The sequence below is a fragment of the Coturnix japonica genome, chromosome 1 (genome assembly GCF_001577835.2).
Source record: "Coturnix japonica isolate 7356 chromosome 1, Coturnix japonica 2.1, whole genome shotgun sequence".
NCBI classification, from domain to species: Eukaryota; Metazoa; Chordata; class Aves; order Galliformes; family Phasianidae; genus Coturnix; species Coturnix japonica.
Genome location: NC_029516.1, coordinates 30,492,970 through 30,505,535, shown reverse-complemented (window position 1 = coordinate 30,505,535; position 12,566 = coordinate 30,492,970). Strand labels below are relative to the sequence as shown.

Genomic DNA, 12,566 nt, shown 5'->3' with positions numbered 1-12,566 from the left:
TCAGAACATATGGGAGGCAAAGACCAGTGTTAGCAATGATTGAATTGTGCTAACCTAATCGCCACTGCTGTGCAAGCTCAGCATATTTCACAGGCAAAGTCACTATAAAGGGAGAAGAAGAAAGGCAACAGTGGTAACATAAAACATCTCTCACCTTTAGGACCACCGGTTTGAAGGACAAAACCCACTGCAGTAGCTCTGAGCAGGGGTCTCCCACTACTTGGAGTGGCACCTAGTATTAACAGAATGAATGCTAATGCTTGTTTTACACATCCACTGCACATCAAATGGGACTGAGTTACACTCGCAGATGTAGTTTTTATGGTCAATTTGCAGCTGACAAGTAATCTACATGAATATGCATTAGTGCTGAACTTCGCAATTTGTGCGCCTTTCCACTTCAGCAGATGAGTCCAACCCAATTCAAAGGTAGGGATACATTAACTCCGCGATGCCATTTACAGCTCTTTCAAATCTCTTTCAGGAGGCATTACAGGAAAACAAACACAACGGCATCCACTGTCACTTGGTGAAGAAAACAGCTGTTGTCATTTGGTTGAATATTTTTCAGGAAGAGCTGACAATTCATAGCATAATTTTTTACTTTTTAAGCGATGCCCTGGAAAAGCAGTGAATAATATGCGCACATAATGATCACGTCTGGAGCTAAATGCACCGTGCTGGCTGCAAAGGATCAAAACGATAAACATTTGAAGGAAAAAGTTTTCATCCATTCTGGTATCACAATATATCAAATTTAGGACATGTGAGACGAAATCAAGAACTATAATGACCCGAGTAGAAGCTACGCTGTCTGGGCAGCTGAAATGAACCTGCTGTCATACCGCGCAGCTATGTATGTAGATGTCAACTATAATTCACATGTATAAAAACTCACTCCAGCAGAGGAACTGTGGTCCTTAAATAGTGAATTATGACCAACCTTCCACACAGTTTCGATATCCTCTGCCTATGCATAACTCCTCTTACAAAAACTTTGCTTGTCTGGCCCAATCTGTTTGCAGAAAGGGGCAGAAGAGAAGTACAGCACAGCTCTCCTCCCTTTCCCACCACCGCATTCTACTTGCTGGATTGTTGAGTGCTGCTCTGAGTAATTGTAGCCACTACTTTTGCTAAGAATGCAGAATTATGGCCCATAATGAAAAGGAATCATTATGTTCTATCCTACCTTTCTTCCTTGCTTGCTTTGGAGAAGTTAGACACAATTTTACTTAAAGGGTCCATAAACTCAAACAGAATAACACAGTTCTCATGACTAATTAATACAAATTGCCCTAAAAGCCAGTCATTTTGCTCTCCTTCCAATGTATTTCCAAAAGGAAAAGCATTAAATCACAATGCTCTATTTCATTAGAAAATGTATGCATAGATGCAAAGGAATTCCTCAGTGGCAGTATTGAGGAAAGGTTCATTTTGCAGCTGTAACCTCAATTATGCTTGACATCCATAAGTAAGTACCTCAGATTCAAGGGTTTTTTCACTGGCAACATCACATTTCCATATAGAATGCCTGACACTCTGCCCTTTTAAAATCTTACATGAACATTAACTTCATTCATTTGTTTTTCTCCCTCCCAACTCTTCTAACAAATTCTGTGACTAATTAACAAAAACACATTGGCATCTGCTTCGAGAAATTATTTGAAAACAAGCTAATGTTTAATATTTTTCTCACTGTTCATCAGAAAGCAAACGCAGTAAGTACTAAGAATACCTGCTTCTTAAATAGAAACACGAAAGCTTCCTGGACTTTACATACTCAACTGTGATCTAAAGAAGGTACAGAAACTTCTGTTCTCATGGAAGAAACAGAGCCTGGCCCTGCTCCCACCAACATGAAGGTTGAGACACTTAGTACGTGAAGGAACTGTTGGGTTTACTAGGGCCACGTGAGTACAGAAAAAGAAACTAATGCAACTACAACAGGTTCCAAGTTGGAAGTGGGAGAAAAAACTTGCCTAGACTGTCTTCCTTATTGCAAGACATATGAAGTATCAATGCTGAAAGACAGCAATAGAAAGGATCTTAGAGACAGTTTCTAATACAATGTGCCACATAGGTTCCATTTAAACTCAATGGTGACAGGTAACTACATCCTGAAATGCTTCTTTTATTCCAGATAAAAAGCATTGTGTTCCCTGGAAGTGGTGCACCACTTGACAAGGCACGCAGACCAGGTACACAGCCATAAAAACTCTCCACCCTGGGCTTCTCTCAGATAATCAGAAGATGCAGACACAGCTCGCTATTCCCAGCATGTTACCCTGGGCTGGCTGTGGATACAAGGCACAAGAGCTGCTTTTTTCTCTCATCGCATTCGAGACTCCCACTGTGACAACACAAATAAAACCACCCCACAATGTTCAAAAACAAAACCCCTTTCTTTCAGCCAAATTCCAAACTTAAGTCTTCTCCCTTCGCTGAAGGGAGGCAGTGACGTGTTACTTCACAGTGCCCCTAAAGATAACCCTGAGGAAACCAAATCCAACATCAACAAAATCTTGCTTTTGAAGATAGCTGCCTTCCTTCAAAAGCTGCCAAGAACACTTAGCAAACACTATCATAAAGAAAATATCTTCTGCAAGAGCAATAGTACAAGTCAAATGCAGCAGAACTATTCAGTCACTGTCCTGGTTTCAGCTGGGACAGCAATTTGTTTTCTTTTTTGCTTCATAGTATCCAGCATGATAATATATTTTGGCTTTGGGAGAAAAGCAGTGTTGATAACACAGCAACATTTCAGTTGTTACTGAATAGTGCTGTACAGAACCAAGGACATTTCAACTTCTACTACTCTGCCAGCGAGGGGGGATGAATAGGCACAAGGAGCTGGGAGGGGACAGAACCAGGACAGCTGACCCAGACTGGCCAAAGGGATGTTCCATATCACACGACCTTGTGTGAAAAAAAACAACTTTAAGAACTGTAGGGAGTTGGCTGGAGTCAGCCACTGCTGAAGGACTGGCTGGGTTAAACCACAACATCATTACACCTTGTTCTGATAAGATGCCTTGGAGCTGATAATCTGGATTTAGGACAGCCACAGAGAACAGGCTGGTTTAAGCTGGGATCAGATGGCAACATCTCTTCCCCAGTAATGATCCCACAAATGGAAAAGCAGTGACTTTGTTCAAAACTAATCAAAACTAAGCTCTGATCGATTATTACTACTAACTAAATAAAAGGCTGTTAATTTTTGGTTGAAAACAATCCAATTCCTTAAACACATAATAGTTCGACCTCCTCCAAGGAAACCAAGGCCTAATGCTAAAGGCTGTATTCATTGTTACTTCTCTCAAAATTCCTGGTAACAGAAGATCACTTTAAGATAACTGAACTTGACCACTCTCGGCAGCTGTGTAAGAGGTTGGGGAATGACCCCCAACTGCAAAGATGCCATGTACACATGCTCAGCCTGCTGAACTTCTGATCTCCTTACACATATCCTATCTTGTCTTCAGAAGCACCAATGGTGAATGGAATTACTCTGAAACCATCCAGGTTCCTCTTCTTAGAATTAATTTAAACAATTGATTCTGGCAGACATTTTTCCATCTTCTAAATACTTCACTTCTGTAATCTTTGCAAGCTGAATAGCACTTGGAATTCTAAGTTTCTATTAAAAGCTCTTCAACACAGTGGAGTGCAATTCCACTTACTTTACTCCATTTAATAACGCATACAGTATCTTCACATATAAGAACAGCCATCCCCATTTTTCTTAACTCTTAGTAAAAATAATGAAGTCATAAGGAGATCCAATGGCCAGAATCGGAAAGCAGAAATTTTGAAAAGGAGATCTTGAGCAAATGTTTAATGATGGAAGTGATTAACCATCTGAACAGCTTATCCACGAATGTGGTAGATTTTCTGTCAACTGAAGCTATTAAACCGATACATTTTTCCAGCAGATATGTTTTAATTCATCCAGAAGTTATGGAAATCTGCACAGCATTAGTAGGTGAAGTTCCATCATCCCTGTCATGCAGAAAATCACTCAGTCAAAACGATCCCACGTTAAATTTCAGCTTCTACGACTTACTGACATTTTCTGGGCTATAGCATGCAGTCGGATAAAGCTAAACTCAGGCAGGACAAAGATTATGCTTTCTAAAGAGATGGTGGCTCTCTCTGCATCCTCCTTATCGGGGAATCAGATTGTTAAACTGCTGAAAATTGCGCAGGTCTGTTTGACAAAAACTAAAACATTGCACACAGTCCTGATCCCAGCAACCCACGTATTCCATAACCTCCAGGCTGAATTACTGCAATCCTACATGGGAAGGAAACTGCACAAGTAGGGCTCCCAGTGGCACAGAGTAGAACAGCCCATCTGCTGACCAGTACAGGGCACTGTGCACACATCAGTGCTGTCCTGACTGCTGACTGTGTCCTTTGCCAAAATAACACAGTTGAGAGAGCCTGTCCTAATTAATATCCCCAAAGGACTAGCCCTCGTTACCTGCAAAACTGTTCATTGGCTCCATTTGGCTGAAGCAGTTTACAAAGAAAGGGTTTAGAGAAGGAAGTTCTCCCACACAGTGGGGACCACTCTGACTACTTCTAATGTACCCACAGGGAACAGCAAGCCTACTGATGGTTGGCTGGGCCTCGCACCTCTTGAATATCTGCAGGGATCTGTGAACTGGAAAAGGCTTTGAGCATGCCAAAGCAACTCAGTCATCCACTGACTAATTCCTAAATTACTACAGGCTTTCAGCATCCAGCTACGAACACCAGCAGCACACAGACTAACACGCTCCTCTCCTTGGGCATCCCATTACAGCTTGACAACTCTTGTGAGTCGGAAGGCAGACTGGGCTCTTCTGCAGACAATATTCAGTAGCTTCCCCCTGTTCTTGCACTGAATGGTTTTCCAGACAGTCGAATCTGAGCTTTTAAGCTGAGCAGAACCACTCAATGCTGAGCAGTTTGTTACTTACTCACCAGCACTGACCCCAAGCTGCAGGGCATGAAAACCTTTCTGAAAAGTAACATATTCTGTTTGCACAATCATGACTTCATCTCCTTCCATCTGCCTCAGTGCACAGAAGAAAATAACAACAGTGCCTATAAATTTAACTATCTCCTGTACACCAGAAGATTTTCTTCCTGCCCTATTAAACAAAGAGTGGTACTGTACATTAATCCTCCTAGAAAAATGGAACAACCACAGCTGCAAGTATGACTAATAGCTGACCCAGACCGCTACAGACGGCAAACAAATTGTCTGAGAAAAAAACCTGTGAAGTTAGGTCTTTTTTCATTCTGCTATTGTACATATGAAAGCAAAAGTCAATTGAGAAATAAATAGATTTCTACTTACTGATACAAGAAATAAGATCATTAAACCTTTCCTTAGGAAAGAGGGGGTTTTCCAGTCCTCGGAAATACAACTTCAAGACTCCAGCCACTGAGTTAATGTCATGGTCATTTTGATCATCAGCCAAAGGATCTTCACCTTGAAAAGTAAACAAAGTGAATTAAAACACACGTGCAGGAGCAATCTTTCATGAAGCATTTTCATAAATGAATGACATTCTTTCTTGTTGTTTTTACTACGTGGGAGGTGGCAATGCAAGCACGCAAGATAATAAACACTGGTTTAGAAATCCCAGGCTATGATTAAACTGAAAACGTCAGCTTGAATAAAACTTCCTTTACATTACATAAGCCAGCAATCTCTTAGGTCCTGAACTTCCTACCACGCATTTATGGACATGTTATTATTTACATTTAGTAAAATAAAAATGCTGCATGTGCTTAACAGAATAAGGTTGCTCAGACTATTTTTTGAGAGTTCACGTAAAGAAATGGAATTAGATAGCTCTTTGAACTGCAAATTTGTATTAATTCTGAAACATTAAAATATCCATGAATTTATGCAACCACTTGGTGAAAGCACTGCATGGAAACTGAAATTCTTTAAGGCCCTTGATTGAACTGAGTTTAATTCTAAAGGCTCAGTCTTGATTTTGAAACACTGTAGAACTTAAATGCCTTCCAGAATAACAGTACCTAGGAGAAACAGTGAAAAACAAGGCATATGCAGGAGTTGGCAAATAGGAGAATATGCTTCCACACATAAAAACAGCTTACTTGCGTATCTTTTCAAGGACCAGAACAAGTGTAACAAGATATGCAACTAACACCAGGGAGAAAAATATTGTATTTTTTCATGCTTCTAGTCACAAGATTGACTGCCCCAAGGGCTTTCTTATTAGCACATGATCTGTAAAAGGCTATTCTGGAAAATGGAAAAAATATGTATAAGCAGCTTCCAAAACCCAGGAAAAGAGAATATGTGACTAAAAAGAGATAAAATCGTAACTAGTATTAACACAATTAGGGGATTGTTGGACTCTATCTCCTATGAATCCTAAGGCTGCTGTTGCAAGCCATCCATGTGTAAAAATCTATTCCTGCTGTATCTCCCATAATTCCTCCTCTGGAGCTGAAGATTCCTTCAGGAGCATAAACTGAAAATGGAATGACTCATCCACAGCCTGTATTTGCATTGACCTGTATGTGCCTTGACTGTGATGTCACTTTGGCACATGGGCTAGAAAGTTAAGTGTTCATATACCAGAAGATCAAGTAGCATCATTCTCAAATTGCTTTAAGTAGTCTCTTGAATCTAACTGAAAACATAATATTTCCTTTCTAAGAATCTTTAAAATAAAGATTACCTATTATTTACATTTCACTGTAACAAAACCAACCTCAAGCTCCTGGGACATAACTGGGGGAAAGTCACATTCATGTCATTATTACACTTCACCTTTAAGCACATGATGGTGCAAAGTTTTAGGTGCAGTGCACAAAGTGCATACAAACTGCTTAAATGGTCAAGAAAGTAATTAGAATTTAAAAGATCTTTATGTGTCGGACATTAGGAGTGCCTGAATAAACGAAAACACAATTACCTCTCTCAAATGAATTTTTAATATCATTCACCTCCACCTGGGAACCAGACACTCTAAAAATTCCCTGATGCTGAAGACCTGCAGCAAAGACAGGAGACAGCGGTGAGAAACAAATTCACTTGTTAAACAGTTTTCACCTCTATTTTAAAAACAAATCTGTAGTGCTAAATGCTTTATGGGAAAGATACATTCAAAGGTTCAATAAGTCAAGAACATAACATATTTCAGCACTTACCATATAAGTTGATAAATCTGATACAGCTTTCCACGATGAGAGGAATGACTTGTCCTGAATCCTGGTAAAAATAAGAGCAGAAAGAATACACTGCATTCCTTTCTCTGGATTAAATACGAGCAAGAGATTTCTTTTTTTTTTTTTTTTCTCAATCCAGATGGACACACAGTGCTGCCAAAAAAAATGCATACAAAAAATATCATTCAGGAAGGGATGGATAGGAGTAGATGAAGAGAAAGGACTATGGTTCTTAATGAAAATCATTGAATCAGGAAAATCATAGATTTCATTCTCTGCCTCTGCCATTGTATCTGGCTAACACTACAGTGACATCTAAGCTCATGCGTCTGGTTTAGATTTTTGAAGCAAAATGAGTTAAAACAGTGAACTTGCCTTTTTAGAAGTTTATTATTAACAAGAATACTTCATGATGAAGATTCTGCACTCATTTAACCTATCTTTTTTATCTGATGGAGGAAGTCTTACACAGGTCTAATTACACAGGGCCTAATTTCTGGAGCCCTACACAGGGGTTTTTCTTTGGCTAGAAGTTATGACCGTGAACAAAGCTTTGACAAAGCCTTTTCTGGACCTGCTGAACTATTGGCAAAGTTCTTGGAGAAGAGTCACCCAATGACTCTGCACAGGGAAGGGGTTGTCTCCCTCCTGACCCTGTCCTGATCAGTGTACCCTAAAAGACAGTGGATGATGGTTCTGCATGTTATTTCAGGCTGCACAAACTACCTGGTAATACACATGGTATTGAACTGAAGCCACTTTCAGCCAAGCACAGTGCCCAGCTGCCTCTACAGCACAATGAGGGCATGGGAAAGGGAGGTCATGGCCTACACCTCACAACTTTCAGCGGGCAGCGCTCATGGATCAGAGCTATTGGCCTCAGCCATCACAGAACAGCCAGTTTACATGCACATCTTCACCTGAACAGAGATGATTTTTAAAAAAGAGAAGAATTGCTTGCGGTGGTAGGGGGAGAAGAAGATGACTCTATACCAACTTGCAGCGAACTGTCTTTTTCCTTTAAACTGCTTGTTTTCCAAAAGAACTGTCGTGGTCCTTCAGTTGTGTGTTTTGGCACCTTAAAACATGGATGTCTTACCCAATGCACATTAATGACTACAAGTCACCAGCTACCTATTAATGTTATGAATCATATGATTAAAAATTATTTAGAAAAGTCAGTGCTTATGCTGCAAAAATTACTATTTCATAAATAATAACTACCTTCAAAATTCGTGTCTTAAAAGCTATAATTTTTCTTTCCAAATGAATTTCAAATATGCAAGTACTCCAGGAGTTGACTAATTCATTTGTAAGTTCAGCACAAAAGCAGTCTGTATCACAAAACCATGAATTCAAAACCTGTAACTCAGAATACACACTTCCTCTTACAAACCAGTCCTTCACAGTTTCGTACTACATTACACTAAAGGGAAGTTTATGAATTGAGCTCAAGTAGACAAAAAGTCAAGTGCTAGAAAAAAATGGCTGAAAAATAACACACACTGAAGCAACGAAACAAGCACTTCCTGAGACAGCCTAACTCCTGTTTTTCTGTGTCCTACATATTGTTTTAGTGGGCCTGAACAAAGATCAGAACAGTAATTTCACAATTTAAGTTGTGGCTTGTTTGTCTTTTAAATCAAAACCCAGCAAAACTAGATAGCCAGGAACCAATAATGTCTGGATGAGCACTTTGTTTTTGAGTGGTCTCATGACTCAGTAAGAGTTGAATAAAAAAGACATGGAACAAGTCAATTGCTAAACCAGAAATACTGTAATCTTCACAAACATCGAGCACTCTAGCCCTCCAAAAAAGCAGAGTATTAGAAAACATGCACAACATGCACCCGTACCTCCTGTTAGTACACTGGTTCATGCAATGAATGTAAAGCCTCTGAAAAGATCATGTTTGCAGTAAGAAATTACAAACCAAAAATTAATTTCATGCTCATTTTTGGAGACTCTGGTACAGCACCACACACAGCTTCATAGTGAAGGAATTCCTTTAAGTATCAAACCAAAAGCTTCGGGTTTTGGATCCAATGACAGGGAAAAGATATGAAACAGCAGTCTGGGCTGGCGAAATGTCAAGAACAGTGTGACCCTACTGTGGCTGTTTAATCTGATGTGTGCAGTCAGTAAATACACGTTTGAGACTAATTATCGTATCTCATGATACAAAAAGTAACACAAAACAATTGGGCTAACTCTCACACTGCCAAATGTGTCATCAGGCTGCCTACTTTCTTTTTCCTTTTGAAAGACTGACTATAGAACTCCCTCCACTTGCAAGTAAGCTCTGTCACCCACCTGCATGTAGTGTATCTTCTGTTTCTTTGCTTTCTTAAGCAAGAAACAGCTCTGTCATATGCATCTTTTGCATCATGTGATGGTTTCCTGAAAGTTTCCGCCATCACTCATATAACAATAATAGGTTTTCCATAAAGTGGTACTGAGACTGGCTGCTAAACAGTTACAGTGCCACCAGCACTGAATTAGTTCTGCAAAATACTCTGCTAACTGTGTTGCAGAGGAAGAAAAAATATCATGCAACATTTTAACTCAGTTCACAAAGCCTTCAGTCAGGAATTCTTTTCACTGTGTTTTATGAATGTATTGCTACATATTTTTATAAGCTTGCTTTCTTTTAGCTATGTCAGCTATTGTCCAAAATCACAAACTGACTGGGAGGGGTAGGTGCTTGTTAATGAAGAGGGAATATCCTCATTTAAGGCTACAATCACTCTGCAGTTAAGCCGTGGTTCAGTTTTGCCTGCTGTACTTTAATAGAATTTCTTAATGCAAACTTTTCCCTTCAGTTTAGTGAAAGGACTAATTCTGAGCCAGGGGTGAATGAAGCCCAACAGTGAGGCAGAGATGGTTCTCTTTCCACCAGAACTATACCTGATGTCTTGCGTGAGAGTTCCTTCGGCCTCGGCTAGAAGCATTATTAGAAATAAAAGTATGAAAAAGAAGAAGATAGTAATTACAGCAAAGGTACAAGATCCAGAATAGTGGTGATCACAATTTCACACAATATAATAAATTCCCAAAGTCACAGGAAATCAAAAGCTGGATGTGAAACCCAGGCTAATACTGCTTCTTTGCAGACTTTGAATACTGAATCTATCTAAAAAGACAAGCCAGAAACTGTGCTAAGTGTGGGTTACACCATTATATTCTATCTTCTAAATCACACTGCATTTCCCTAATAAAACCAAGCTGTCAATACTACCCTACTTAATTAACAAAATCATAGGAAGTCTAAGGTTGAGTAATGAATCCTCCTCTTTCCCTCTGACTTCAGGAAGTATTATATTGATCAACTGGGAAAGACAAGAGCCCCGGGACAGACTTACACATAATGATCTGCCTCAGCTCACATGAGGCCGTGACCATTATAGTAAGAAGTGTTGAGATCAGCCACTCCAGTGGCTGGTGCCAGTACCTTAATGAATGACTCCAAATCACCATTAAACAACTTAGCACTATAGTGTGATCGGGGTCTGGACCTCCTGTGTTTCTGGGGCTTAGGGGGAACATTTGGAGGCCTAAGGGAAGGGAATATGATTACTGTGCAAGGTAGAATTCAGTCAAACAATAAAACTAAATGTCTGTAAACTCAGCAAACAACAGAGTATTGTGAAGGGAGAAGTAAACAAAGTAATTATCAAGTACAGATTTTCCAACAAATTTAACTGTAACACGTGAAGAACACCTCCATTAACAATGTATTATTTATGCATAAATACTGACATTCTTTATCAATCCTCGCTTTGCAGTTGTACCACATACATTTATTCCAAACACCGTACAAGTTTCTGTAAGCCATTTCTTGTTTCTGTAATCTATGACATCTGCAGCACCATTGGGATTCATCCTGCCAGCCACAGCAGAACAGAATTCCTTCTGCTTCTAAGCACCTCAAGCAGGAAAGTTCCTTTGTGCTGGAGAAGCTTCACATTCAACTCCAAGCTGCTGAATCCTATGATGCTTCAAAACCAAACTGTCTGCATTTTCAACTAGTCAGTAAGATTAAACAGCTTTAGCCTTTGACATTCAACCACCAACACCTTTGGAGAGTGCTCAGATTTGTCATGCTTTTCAACTGGAGTCACTTTCTTTCTATCGAAGAAAGGTGAATCCAGCTGATGGAGCTACAATGGCCACAGATCAGGGGGAAGAAAGGAGCTCTGAAGTCTATAGAGATGTCTCCAGGAATACTAGGGACCAGGCAGAAGAAATTATATAAAACCAAATAGTCTGGGCAGATACAGAGCTAGAGCTGTATCCAAACTTTTCAGCATTGAGGGAAAAACTTTTGTTTGTCGTGTTTGTTTGTTTGTTTGTTTTTAAATTGAAGACAAGGGGCAGTGGCAAAGCCATTACTGTTTGGGAAGCAAAAGCAGAAAGAGGAGGCACTGACCAGGGATGGAATAACTGAGAAGGGCAAGGAAGAATGAGATCAAGAAGGCTGGGCTGGAAGTTCCTACTCTCACAAGGTTGGGAAAGGTGGTGTGCACAGCAGTGATACAGGCAAGTGGCAGCTGCAGACCTTAACAGTTGCCATTGCTCCCCACAGCCTGATAGCCCTGGGGGCTGTAATGTGCCTGTCTGTGTTTATGTCTGGAGGCAGCCTCACAGGTGTGGCATTACACAATGCAAAAACTATGTGCTGCACACAGAAGGGAAACCTAACGTGGTCTCCCTTCTCTTCTGGGAATATACAGGCCCTTTTAAGCATCATATACATAGATACTGAGGGAAATAGGTATTCCTGTCCAGAGGTATGTTACTAAAGATGTAGCCTATCCCCTAAATTCATGTCTCTATCAGTTTCTTCTGAGCTGTGCATCTTAATCAACCTCTTTTCCTAGCACCAAAAATCACTTTCCAACTCACAAATTTGATGTGTTCCCCAATACACAAATATTTTCAGCCATTTCCCTGCTTCTTCCATCCTTGACACTGGCCTAAGCAGCTCACAAGAACAGGGAAGGCAGCCCTTTATCCACCAGCATGCGGAAAATGCTGCACGTTAAAACACACAGCACCTGCACACAGCTTAGGTAACACAGTAACAACAGCGTTATACATCAGTAGGAAGTTGCTCTAAAATTTGTAATTTCTTTTTTTTTTTCCCATTTGTAGCTCTGTAAATCCAGTTAAATAAAAATCTCTTACCTTGTTGTCATATATTCAGCCCTGTGACCTAGAGAAGTTCAATAAGCAGGAAACAATTATTTGCATGTTTTAGGTACATTTTTAGCTTTTTTGCATCTAAATTATGCTTGACAAATAGTTTTTAACCTCAACTTCCATATTACCAGCTAAAGACAAACAATTATACAGTTAACAGGCAA

At 39.9% G+C, this 12,566-nt stretch overlaps 1 protein-coding gene across 3 annotated transcripts in view; it reads right to left on the bottom strand.

The window, feature by feature from the left end:
* SRGAP1 (SLIT-ROBO Rho GTPase activating protein 1) overlaps window positions 1–12,566 on the bottom strand; it is a 129,749-nt gene that overhangs the window by 19,567 nt on the left and 97,616 nt on the right. Inside the window, exons 11-15 of one of the 3 annotated variants that reach the window (XM_015855441.2) lie at window positions 12,388–12,415; window positions 10,652–10,754; window positions 7,183–7,243; window positions 6,948–7,025; window positions 5,348–5,482 (exon numbers count right to left, since the gene is read on the bottom strand). In XM_015855441.2, the coding sequence (XP_015710927.1) occupies window positions 5,348–5,482; window positions 6,948–7,025; window positions 7,183–7,243; window positions 10,652–10,754; window positions 12,388–12,415 (405 nt within the window). Of the gene's footprint in view, window positions 1–5,347; window positions 5,483–6,890; window positions 7,026–7,182; window positions 7,244–10,107; window positions 10,142–10,651; window positions 10,755–12,387; window positions 12,416–12,566 lie in introns of those variants that run through there. The other 2 variants (XM_015855445.2, XM_015855433.2) reach the window with 2 other exon arrangements.